Source organism: Manis pentadactyla, chromosome 6 (assembly GCF_030020395.1).
Source record: "Manis pentadactyla isolate mManPen7 chromosome 6, mManPen7.hap1, whole genome shotgun sequence".
Lineage (NCBI taxonomy): Eukaryota > Metazoa > Chordata > Mammalia > Pholidota > Manidae > Manis > Manis pentadactyla.
Genome location: NC_080024.1, coordinates 19,700,993 through 19,712,940, shown reverse-complemented (window position 1 = coordinate 19,712,940; position 11,948 = coordinate 19,700,993). Strand labels below are relative to the sequence as shown.

Below are 11,948 nucleotides of genomic sequence, written 5' to 3'. Positions count from 1 at the left end.
GGCAGAAGGTTGAATGGACGGTAGGTGAGGCCCAAGGGATACCTAGATGAAGCTGACATGGCCCTCTCCCCAGCTCAGCTCACCACTGAGTAAAAGAAATAGGCCTGTAAATGAAAATCATTTCAAAAGGGTTCCAATACAAGTATGCAAACCCTAGACTAGAGGAAGAAAAACTCAGCCAAACAAATCTAAAGCAATCTCATCTTTGCTCTCAGAAAATACCTAGAGAACCTTAAACTGGGGAGTTAAATGCCATGTTTGAACATTCTGTTAGCTAATAGTTACCTCATCTTCATGGTTAACATCAAGAAGGAAGACTGTTTTCTACTTGCTTTGCAGCCATCACATGCTGACTAGGTAAACCATGTCTGATTTAGGATGATGGAAGCCACTAGTTGGGCCTACGACTTGGGCACTGGAGGTATGCACTCAGTGGCCAAGATCCATGTGCTGGTTGTTGCAAGCCCTCCCCACCCCCCTGCCTTGTCCTGAGGAAGCTGAGGCTCAGGAGAGACCTGTCTGCACGTTGCTGCACTCTCCTGGGGCTGGGGCACTGGGGGCAACGTGCACCTGCTTCTCTTACCCTTCTCATGCAAACTATCTTGGTCTCTGAGGTACAGGAGGGGGGTGCTTTGGTCTCACCACCATGTTTCACCACTATGTTCTAAGATTCTCTCGGTGGTGTCTTCTTCTTGAATAGATGTTAGTTGTTCTTATGGTGGGGGAGAGAAGTCAGAAATAACTTATGTTGCCATATTGGTGACATCACTCTTCTCTTTCTTGTACTTTAGTATTTATCCTGTAAAGACTTCCTGCATTCTACCCCCCATTGCAGTTCTCCAAATGGAAAGTATCCACTTCATGAAATGTTAAATAAAATTTTTACCACCTGATTTGTCTTCTTTAATATTTTTAACAAGCCTTTTACATTTTTAAATGGGATTTTTAAATAGTACATATCACATAGAACATAGTACATCATTGTTCAGATCTTTCTGGGATATAAATCTTTGACTTATATCTGTACCCTGCTAAGATTTTTAACTAATTTTCACAACTGGCCATATAACCATTGTTATACATCTATCAAAACACAAAGCCTGCCCATCTTTATTTTGTACAGTGCTCATGAATTAGTCACTATGTAGCTCACTCTAAGACTGATATCAAACTCAAACACATTTCAGCAACTTAAATTGTAATTTCAAATTAAATAAAATCTTTTACTTGCCTATATCAACTACTCTGAAGGTATGCATTGTCCACACTACAACAACAGTTTAAAATATCCCGATTGTTTCAGTTATCTCTTGCTTTGTAACACCTAAAACTTAGTGGCTTAAAATAACAATCATTTATTTGCTCATAATTCTGCAATTTGGGTAGAGCTTGGTGAACACAGGTGGTCTCTTCCCAGTGTTTCTAATGGTGGGACAGCTCCCTTGAGGATGGAGCAGCTCCTCTACTCCCAAGAGGGTTTCACTTGCATGGCTGCCAAATTGGTGCTGGCTGTCATCCAGGTGCATCCCTGGGACTGTTGGTGCTCTGTGCCTGTATTGATTTGCTAGGGCTGCCATAACAAAATATCAAAGACTGGGTGGCTTAAACAACAGAAATTTGTTTTCCCATAGCTCTGTAGACTGGAAGTCTGAGATCAGGGTGCCAGCAGGGTTGGGTTGATCATGCTGCGAGTTTTCCACTTGTATTCAGAAGACCTATTCTTTGTGCAAATGGGGGTGGGAAGTAAAGTGTACAGTCTCTCTGGTGTGTCTTCTTATAATTGCACTAATCCCATCATGAAGGCTCCACCCTCATGACCTCATCTAACCCTTATTACTTCCCAAAGGTCCCATCTCCAAATACCATCACATTGGGGGGGTAGGACTTTAACATATAAATTTGGGGGGAGGGGAACATAAACATTAGGCCCAAATAGTGCTCCTCCATGTGGCTAGGTTGGGCTTTAGTAGCATGATAGTTTTCTAGTAGTCAGTCATTATACAGGGTATTTGACTTCCACCAGACGGCAAAAACCAAATGTGCCAGGCATTCTGAAGGCTTTGGCCCAGAGTTGGCCCAGAGTCACTTCTGTCACATTGTCAAATTTTCTGTAAGCAGGTTTTGAGGCCAGCCCAGATTCAAGGGGAAGGGACTGCATAAGGGTCTGAATGCTGAGATGCATGACTCAAATAGGCCACCAAAATAACCGTACCATTCTCCTTTTGTTATCCCATCAATTTCTCTCATATGTGACAGTGGCTTCCATGCTTATCTTTCTGTCCAAAATGTCTCTTCTCTCCTACTAGCAATGGCTCATTGTCTTGCCAATTGGTTTCAGCCCTGGGCAAGTTCACTATGAATTCAATGAGACGGAGGAATGACAATGGAACGTCCACAGTGGCAAGTCAATCACTAGAATCCTATCCACTCAGAGGGAGTCTGCATGCAGCAAGCCGGTCTCTGCCTGGGCCTCTCTGTCCCTGCAGCCGTCTCAGTCTCCATGCTTGGCGCTGCCACCACTCCAATCTTGTCTCTGCTCTCCTGCAGCCTTGCAGCCCTGCAGCCGTGCCACAGTGTCACCCAGAGTACTGGGCGGAGATCTTTATATAGAGTCAATAGAAACGTATGTCCACACGTGAGCTGACTAGGGCCAGGTGAGAAACCTGGCCATAGGAACCTTCACTTCATCCACACCCATCAACCTCTTATCTTCCCTTATTCTACCAAATTCTTTATCCTACAAATCTAAATATCTGTATCCTACAAATCTAAGCATCCTAAACTGATAGAGAGAAATGGAACTAACAAAGCCAGAATCCTTTTGTTGTGGAGGAAGAAGACAGTAGCAATAATGTTTGCCCCTTCCTACTTGATTATTGGAGGCCTTTTGCCAGGGGAAACAGTACTTTAAGTCCACAGCCATTCTGTGCACTATGACTGTCTTGCTGTGCATAAGTAGGTGATTCCCAAGACTTCTATCAGGACAGCTGAGATGCAAATAGGCACAGAAAGTAGACTCTCTCTTATTTCTCCCAGGAAGATGTTTGAGTGTGAGAGGAAAAGGGGCAAAGGGGAGAGAAAAGAAAAGAGAGAGGAAGAGAAAATAGAAACAGGAAGGAAGACTACATGAAAGATAAAATTATAGACATAATGCATGCACATTTCCTTCACCAGGGAGACTCTCCAGGAATTCTATTTCTGTGCCATATAAAAGCTTTTTAAAAATAATATTTGAGATTTAATAAAACTCCTTGAGTTTGAATCAGAGACTAGGAGAACCTCCTGGGCTCTGTGAACACAGTCTGACAATGTCTGACTTTCTTGGCTTCAGTGTATTTGTAACTTTTGCTCCCTCAAGCGCCTCCCTCCTCATGGGCTCTCCACCTGTTTTTGAGCTTTAGTTTCTGTTTTCCCCAGGTCTAAGTTTCAAGAGGGAGAGAATGTGGTTGTATTTAGTTTCAGGTTTGCAGATACTGGGCAGGTTGCTGGACCCTTTGTCTAATCACCTGTCAGTTTTTGGATTGTTTGGTGTAGAAAATAGCTGTTTCTGGGCAAAGTTCAGCATAGGCCTGCCTCCCTCAAAGGGGCAGAAGATGCAAGGCTGGACAGTTTCCTTTGAAAGGGGATGGTGAGCAGGTCAGGTTCTGTGATTGATAGCTGCCAATTCTAGAACATCTCTCTAGATTCATCTTCTGAAGTAAACCTTACCTCCTCCCTTCCAAACTGCAATTGACACTTGAACAAGGGTTTGAACTGTGTAGGTTTGCTTATACTAGGATTTTTTTTCAATAAATATATTGGAAAACATTTTGGAGATTTGCAAAGATTTGAAAAAAAATTTTCTTTTCTTTAGCTTACTTTATTGTAACAATACAGCATATGTAATACATATACACACAAAATATGCTTTAATTGACTGTTTATGTTATTCATAATGCTTCCAGTCAACAGTAGGATAACTGTAGCTAAGTTTTGGGGAAGTCAAGTGTGCAGATTTTTCCCCACTCTTCAAGGATCAACTGTACTGGTAAATCCTTGGCAGATGCTATTTCATGCCTCCAGGCCTTTGTACATCCCATTTCCTCTGCAAAGAAGTGTGCCCTTCTTACATTCGATTGCCTGGAAGACTTTTTGCTTCCCTCAGGAGTTGGTTCTAAAGTCATGAAATTGTAACAGAGGAAAACTAAATTCAATCTCTAAAATTTAAGACTAAAGTTAACTTGAAAATAAAGTCAAGTAGACCCCAAAACCTTTAACATTAACAGGTGGGAGTTTCTTTTATTCTCCCCCTTTTCTCAGTCTCAGGGACAGGGTTCACACAGAAAGCTGATTTTGCAAAACCCAAGACATACTGCCCCAGGGTACTGAGGAGGAACCAATAAAAACAGAAAGCAGTTGAACTGGCTAAAGAATGTCTGCTTGGATCCCTGCAAGCTGCCAGTCTGTGTGTCTGCGGTCCTGAACACCAGACTCTTCCCACGATTTCCCCTTTAAAAGCCTTTTTACTTGTGCTTCAGGACCATGGTTCTTTAAGGCATGAGCCTGCTACTCCTCATTTGCTAGCAAATTAATAAACCATCCTTTTCCTTTCCTCAAAACTTAGTTATTATGTTTTGTGATTTGATTTCGGTGACAAGGACCCGTTTTTAGTAACATCTGTTAGTCTTTCATCCTCCTTTTTAACATAAACAGATTTTTAGACAAGTGGCTTTGGATTCACACTCACACCCAAGGAAATTTAACTCCAGAGCTCTGCCACAAAACGCTATAGGTGTTACTCTCAAAAGAAACTGAAATCTTTTTCCAAGAGATTCTTATTACCCAACTGTACACGCGGAACCGCAAAGACGCCCAGCCCTTCCTCCCCAGGGCGCAGCGCGGAGAATCTACGCATGCTCAGAGCGTGGGCGCACAGTGTGCCCGCCCCTTCCAGGCTCCGCGGAAGCCGCGCTTCCCACGACCCTCGGCGCGCAGAAGTCGGTCGCTCCCTGCAGGTTTCGGCCGGGAAGAGGCGACCAAGGCGCCTGCGTGACGGGCAACATGGCGCAGGCCGGGAGTAAGGTAGAGAGAACGCCCAGCTTGGGCCCTGCGGGTGCCGGGGATCCGGAGATTGTGGTTCGGAGGCAGGAATTATGAGATCAGGGCCGGGGACCGAGGAAAGCGGGGAGGTCACGGCGGGCCATAGGGCTGATCATGGGCTGGAGCAGGCGTGCTGGGTCTGAGGGGTGCGCTGTGGGAAGAGCTGGGGATCTGGAGTCTGAAGCCCCGAGTTGGAGCCTGGCACGCTCCCGACCCTCTGTATCTCCCGCCTCCTCTGCCTTCCCACCTTTTCACTTCCGCTCCACCCATCGTCTCACGTCCCTCCACGCTTCGCCTTCCCTCTCTACCCAGCCACCCTTTAACCGCTCTTAACTCCACTCCTGAGCCTGGCTCTCTTTTTAAAATGTACATGAGAATGGAAGTTAGCTGTGATACGCACCCATCCCACAGACTTGTAAAACTTAAGAGAGGGCCTTCGAGTAAAATAACTTGAAATGTAAAACGTCATATTATTACCTCTGTAATCTAATATCTCGCATTTACTGAAAACTTACTCTGTGCGAGGCATTTATCTAAACGTTCGTTCCCATCTCAATTGTCACAGCAAGCTCATAAAGTGAAAACAATTATCCCCAATCTGCAGGTGAGAAAACGCAGACATAGAAGTGATTAGCCCAGGTTCACCCAGTCCATTAAGGGTGGAACTCGAACATAGGCTTTCTGGTTTCAGAGCCCCGGAAAAGGTCTGTGTTGCTAGGAGTATACGACCGTCAGTGTCCTGGATGAATGACATGTTACGGTAAATTTAAAAAAAATTTTGTTTTCAGTGTCCATGGAGAGTGATAGTTGTCTCCACTAGAGGGAGGTGTTTTCCAGAGTTCATCCATCCATCTATCCATCCATCTACCCATCCATCTACCCATCCGTCCAAAGGCTTGGCCCTTTACTCGGCATCTGGTATACAGGATGGAATTGGAGCAACTGATCCCTATTTCCCTTAACTCCCCCTTGGGAAAAGTTGATTAAAACAATTATGACCATATGAAGCCACTCACCTCCTTTGTTCCTCTTTCAGCTGCTGAAAACTGCAGCTCTAGGGAAGCAACTGTTTATGGCAGGTGGACTTACAGCAAGATTCTAACAACCTACCTGTTATTGCTTTGGTGTATAAATGAAGAACTGATATGCTGCCTGTTTTCTTTCCTGGTTATTGCTGCCAGAGAGGAACTTGAGTAATACATAGGCCATTCTTCTTCCCGACAAAAAGATCCATATTGTGAAACCCTATGATGCCATTTTTTTCAATACCTGATTCCTAGCCAAAGACCCTTAGTCCTCTGACCCAGAGTTTTCTGGTTTAAAAGTAGTCTTTACACACATGTATTTGATAAGTGCGGCAATGTATTTTGGGACTCTTAGATTTTTTTAAGATTCTTATGCTCAGGGCACTGAAACTACGGTGGCTTGCCAATGAGTTTCAGCCCCCAGGCAAGTTCACTATGGATTCAGTGTGACCAAAGAAAATGTCAGTAAAACATTCTTGGGGTGAAAGGGTTATACCCAACTTTATTTCTACAGTGGCAGGTCAGTCACTAAAATCCCATTCACTCAGAGTGACTCTGCATGCAGCAAGCCGGTCTCTGCCTCTGGGCCCCTCTGTCTGCACAGCCATCCTCTGGGCCTCTCTGCCCACACAGTCGTCCCGCATAGCCGTCCTCTGGGCCTCTGTCCTTGGCACTGCCACCACTCCAGCCTCTGCTGTGCCACCCTGTCAAGCAGAGCACTGGGTGGAGCTCCTTATATAGAGTCAATAGCAACGTATTGCCCACATGTGTGTATGAGCTAGCCAGCCAGGGCCAGGTGAGAATCCCGGCCACAGGACCTTTCATTTTATCCACATACGGGATGTAGATTTTGTACTCAAAAGGAATTTTGTAGTTTATTACCACCTTTTTTTCCAAGCATGCTATCTTTACTCCAGAAATCTCTTAATTTTAATGCATTATGTTCAGTGTTTTGTAAACTAGGGAAATACTTAGTCTCTATTTTCCATGTGTTGCCTGAGATGTGACCAGATATAGAAAGCATCTGTAACTCCCCTGATAGGAACTCATTCAGGTTTTTCAAACATTTTTGGGGCTAGGAGATCACTGCTTTGGAAAACAGTGGTTATTTGTTATTGTTATTTTTTCCGTTATGTGGAGTCATCTAATTTCTCTGTAACTTTCATCTGTTAATCCTATTATCTTTTTGTAACAGCTGTCCAATATTTGGGAGGAACTATGTCTTACCCTAAGTCATCTCTCAGGTGGCTCAAATATTGAGTTTTTTCAAACTGTTCCTCACATCACAAGTTCCCCAGATCCTTTTCTAACCTGCTCATTTCATGTTCAGTTATAGTCTTATAAGATATGATGCTCAGAACTGCTCACAGTTTATCAAATGTGGCCTGACCTACAGTACAAAGCACAGGTGAGACTATCAGTCAGTGTCAAGGAATGTTAACTCTGGGCAAGACCGGGGATCTCATCTAGTCTATCAACTGCTTCCTGTCTCTGTGACTTAACACTGAAGTTAAGTGACATTCCCAAGGACTCAGAGTTAGTTGGTTATAAAGATGGGACTGGATTTCAGGCCCCCAGATTCGTAATCTGGTCTTTTTTCATCGTAAGGCCTTTCTCTTCCTTCCTTGAATTCAGTACACTATTGATAACAGCCTAAAATATTTTGGAGGATAGAATGAGACAGGTGGGGGGGAAAGTAATGCTGTAGCCATGCAATACTGGTGACTTGATTTATAATCCTCCCTGACATTGCAAGATGCTATTTGTTCAGTTAACTCAGTTAAATTTTTGATGCCAAACACAGAACTTTACATGTAACCATTTATGTTTAGTTTCCCCTATTTCCTACATACATGGTTGATAATACCTAAAGACTTCGTCTTTATTTGTGGTCCCTTTTACGTGTCATTCCCCGTGTTCACATGAATAACTCCTACTCATTCTTCAAAACTCACGCAGGGAGCAGATCCAGGAAGCCTTTTCTGCCTCCTTGTCTCTCCTCTAGCTGCTCCACCAGTCTTGTTCAGATGCTCCTCCTGTGTGCTCTCTTGGTGCACACAGCCCTGGAATATTCTGGTATTATTTGTTTGTGTGTCTTTGTCCCCTAATAGAATAGATTTGGTACATTGTACACCGCTGTCCTGGAATATTCTGGTATTATTTGTTTGTGTGTCTTTGTCCCCTACTAGAATAGATTTGGTGTCTTAGTCTTCATTTTCGATGTCCAGTTGACAAACTGATTCAAATGGTTGGGGTGTATCGTTTTAGCATATATAGATTGTTGTAGCAGTGACCTACTGCCACAAAAGTGCTTCATAACAGATTACACCCCAAATCAGGGGCTTACAGCAAAATTACAGATAATTACATTTATTATCACGCTTTTGGGTCTGCAGATTAACTGCAGTTTGTCTGATGTATTTTGGGGTCAGTTGTACTGGACTTAGTTCTGGCTTGCAGGTTGTTTTCAGATCTGGGTTTATTTTGGGGCTCAGGCCCAAGGAGCAGCAGCTGCCTGGAATGTGCTCCTGTCCTGACTTTTGAGCTTTTGGACAATATAGGACTTAAGTTTCTCCACGGTGAAAGCTTTTATGTCTTAAATACCTTCGCTAAGTAGAAAACTTCCCCTCTCTTTATCCTGCATCCCCTAAGTATCGGTACAGATTCTGTGGGTGAAATAAACAGAGCACATACCTCTTTTTTTCTTTTTTTATGACCATAATTAACATTGTCTTAAACAGTCTTTGGGACTTTGTTTTAGGCAGCTGTTGTGCTATGTATGGATGTGGGCTTTGCCATGAGTAACTCTGTTCCTGGTGAGGAATCCCCGTTTGAATTAGCAAAGAAGGTGATGATCATGTTTCTGCAGCGACAGGTAAGTTTCAGATTGGTCTTGAGCTTGTAACTCATGTTTTAGCTGCTTGTTGTCTCCACTTAGTAATGCACAACACCTGCTTGTTTAAAATGTCCAGCCTGTGGTTTTGAGAATCTGAGGAGTCTCTACATACACTCACAAGTGGATTCAACTACCACTAGTACCTGACGTTTTTTTCTTTCCTTGTTTTGGTCCCTCCACTGGGTATTACAGTTTTTATCAGAAAAAAGGGCAATGTAAAGTAATGCTTAAAGGCATTATCTCCAGAGCCAGATGGCCATTTACTAAGCTTGTGATCTTGGACTTCAACTGCTTTATGCCTATTCCAATTACCTTTTGCTGGTAATAGACTATCCCAGAACTTAATGTCTTAAGGGACTTTTTAAATCATCTCTAATGGTTCTGTGAGATGACTGGGTGGCTCGGTTGGGTCATTTTCTCCTGAGGCCTCTTGTACAGATACACTTAGATGGTGGCTGGGGCTGAGTCATCTGAATGCTAAACTGGGCTAGATGTCCCAAGATGACTCAATCCCATGGCTGGTAGCTATGAGCTCTGTTGGGGTTGTCCATCAGAACCCTTACATGTGGTCTTCTCCATGTAGCTTGGGATTCTCACGATATAGCAGCGGGTTCTAAGAAGGACTGTCCCAAGAGTGGATACGTTAAGAGACCTGCCCATATGGCTTTTTATGACCCAGCTTTAGAAAGTCATTTCTGCTGCTAGTAGTCAAGCAAGTCTCTAAAGGTTAGCTCACATTCACAGGGTTGTGGGTGGGGGGCATATGAATTAGACTACTCTGTTGATTTCTGCCCCTCCTACCTGGCATGACTACTACTTTTGCTCAGGCCGTGAAGTTGTGTTGCTTTCTCTGGGTACTGCTGCTCCTTTGGGACACCTCTGCTCTTTCTTCTAAGTGTTGCCCTTTCCACTGGGTGCAATTACCTCCCTCTGTCATCCTAGATCTTAACAAATTCTGATACCCTGGAGTTCTTAATGTGTCCACAGAGAAGAGAATGCCTCTAAGCCTCTTGTTGGTTACAGTAATTTGTGCTGGTTGTAGTCAAGCAGTGCTGCTGTACCTCAAGGTAGTATAGAATTTCTTTTTTTTTTTTAAGAGAAATAGTGCTTGCAGTTCTTATTTTTGGCTCTGCCTCTTTCATGGGAGTCTGAGTGAATGTGAAAGGCAGGGGACAAAACCCGGTGCCAGTCTCATTCTGCACTCAATTTTCTCCCCTCTCCCGATGGAGGTTTTGTTTCTGAGCAAGATTACCTTGTCTTGAGATGAATTCTTGTCCAGGAGGCAGATAGAATTCTAGCCGGCATTCCCCACCGGTGTGCTGGACGTGTTGGAACCTTGGCAGCTGGGACCTTTTTTTCATGCCCACCTGGAATTGTAGCTGAAATTATTAACAGACTGGGGAGTTTAACAGATCAAAACAGAAGTGAAGAAGGACAGAATTCCATGCTCTTCCCATATAGCACTCTTCCCACTGGTGTAAAAGGTTTATGTTAAGTTAATAAATAGGTGGGAATAGGGCTGCCTTTTGTGTCAGATACTGTTTTTTGTATCTTATATTTTATTATGAAATTTTTATGAAACATTTTATTATGAAATTTTCTTAAGAGGCAAGTACAGAGAATAATGGAACACTTTCCCATTGTTTAGCATTGTACAGTACTTAAGCTTTATATTTGTTAGATTTCTTTTGCTTAAAAATTAAAATATTAACATAAATTTGAAGGCCCATATGTACGCCTTCCCAAGCCTCTGTTTTTCCTCCTTTCTTCAGAATTTTCATAGTTATTACCATGCATATTTTATAGTTTTGGACATAAGTATATTTATAAGCAATATTTAGTATTGTGTGAAGCTCTCAAAAGTGTATATAATGTAATTATGTGATGCATATAATTCTGCAACTTTTTTTTTCTCAACCTTACATTTTTGAGATTGATTCACGTTGATAAACATTGCACAAGTTTATTCAATTACTGGGCTGTAATATATTCCATTGTGTAACTGTTCTGCAGTGGGTTTTTGCCTTTGCCTGTTGATGGTCATTTCTTTCCAGTTTTTCCCTGTTATAAACAGTGCTGAAGTGAACTTTCTAGTCAATAGTCTGTCTCCTTGGGTGCATCAAGAGGCAAGAGGCAAGAATTTATAGTATATAAACCCTGTAAGTGACATTGCTGGGGTATAGGATATGCCAACAGAAACTTTTGTTTTTAAAATCTCTGGAAAATTTAAACCTTGGACAATAATTCCAGAAAGATGGGCTAAAATAATTTTCAAATTATCCATAATTAGTTTTCACTGAGAATTAGAGTCTGTTTTGTTTGAAAGTCATTAAGACCAGTTACTGCCCTCCCCTTTCCCCACCCTAAATTGTGCTGAAATGAAGGATGGGACCTATAATCAATGGAAAAGTCTAGCCATGTAGCCCAATGTTCTGTTGTTGACAGTGGCACCAGGGACCTGCCATAGTGAGGCAGGGTTGTCTTACTTCCTGAAGGCTAGGTATCTAATGCCTTCCAGCTGGTACTCTTTACTCTTTGGTTTTCAACCTTCTGACATTCTTCTCTAGGTATTTGCTGAGAGCAAGGATGAAATTGCACTAGTCCTTTTTGGCACAGATGGCACTAAGAACGCCCTTGCTTGTAAGGATCAGTATCAGAACATCACCGTGCACCGACACCTGATGCTACCAGATTTTGACTTGCTGGAGGACATTGAAAGAAAAATCCAACCAGGTTCTCAACAAGCTGACTGTATCCTTTTTCAGCCAGAGACGACTCTTTTAAGAAATATCTCCTAATCTGAAGAATGATAGTCTAGTTTGGTGAGGTTCTCTAATAAGAGTCCCAGCTCTGAGTGTATGGTCATATTTGGCTCTGAGGACATGGAAGTGATGTGTGTTAGAATTTAATAATGATATTAAGCAGCTTGGATTGGGTGTCTGGGCTCC

At 42.8% G+C, this 11,948-nt stretch overlaps 1 protein-coding gene across 2 annotated transcripts in view; it reads left to right on the top strand.

The window, feature by feature from the left end:
* Positions 1 to 4,901: 4,901 nt before the first annotated feature.
* The window catches only part of XRCC5 (X-ray repair cross complementing 5), an 85,337-nt gene continuing 78,290 nt past the window's right edge, over positions 4,902 to 11,948 (top strand). The window contains exons 1-3 of one of the 2 annotated variants that reach the window (XM_036916161.2): positions 4,902 to 5,061; positions 8,866 to 8,979; positions 11,568 to 11,751. In XM_036916161.2, coding sequence (XP_036772056.2) covers positions 5,041 to 5,061; positions 8,866 to 8,979; positions 11,568 to 11,751 — 319 coding nt within the window. In that variant the 5' untranslated portion in view covers positions 4,902 to 5,040. The remainder of the gene's footprint in view (positions 5,062 to 8,865; positions 8,980 to 11,567; positions 11,752 to 11,948) is intronic. The other variant, XM_036916170.2, reaches the window with a different exon arrangement.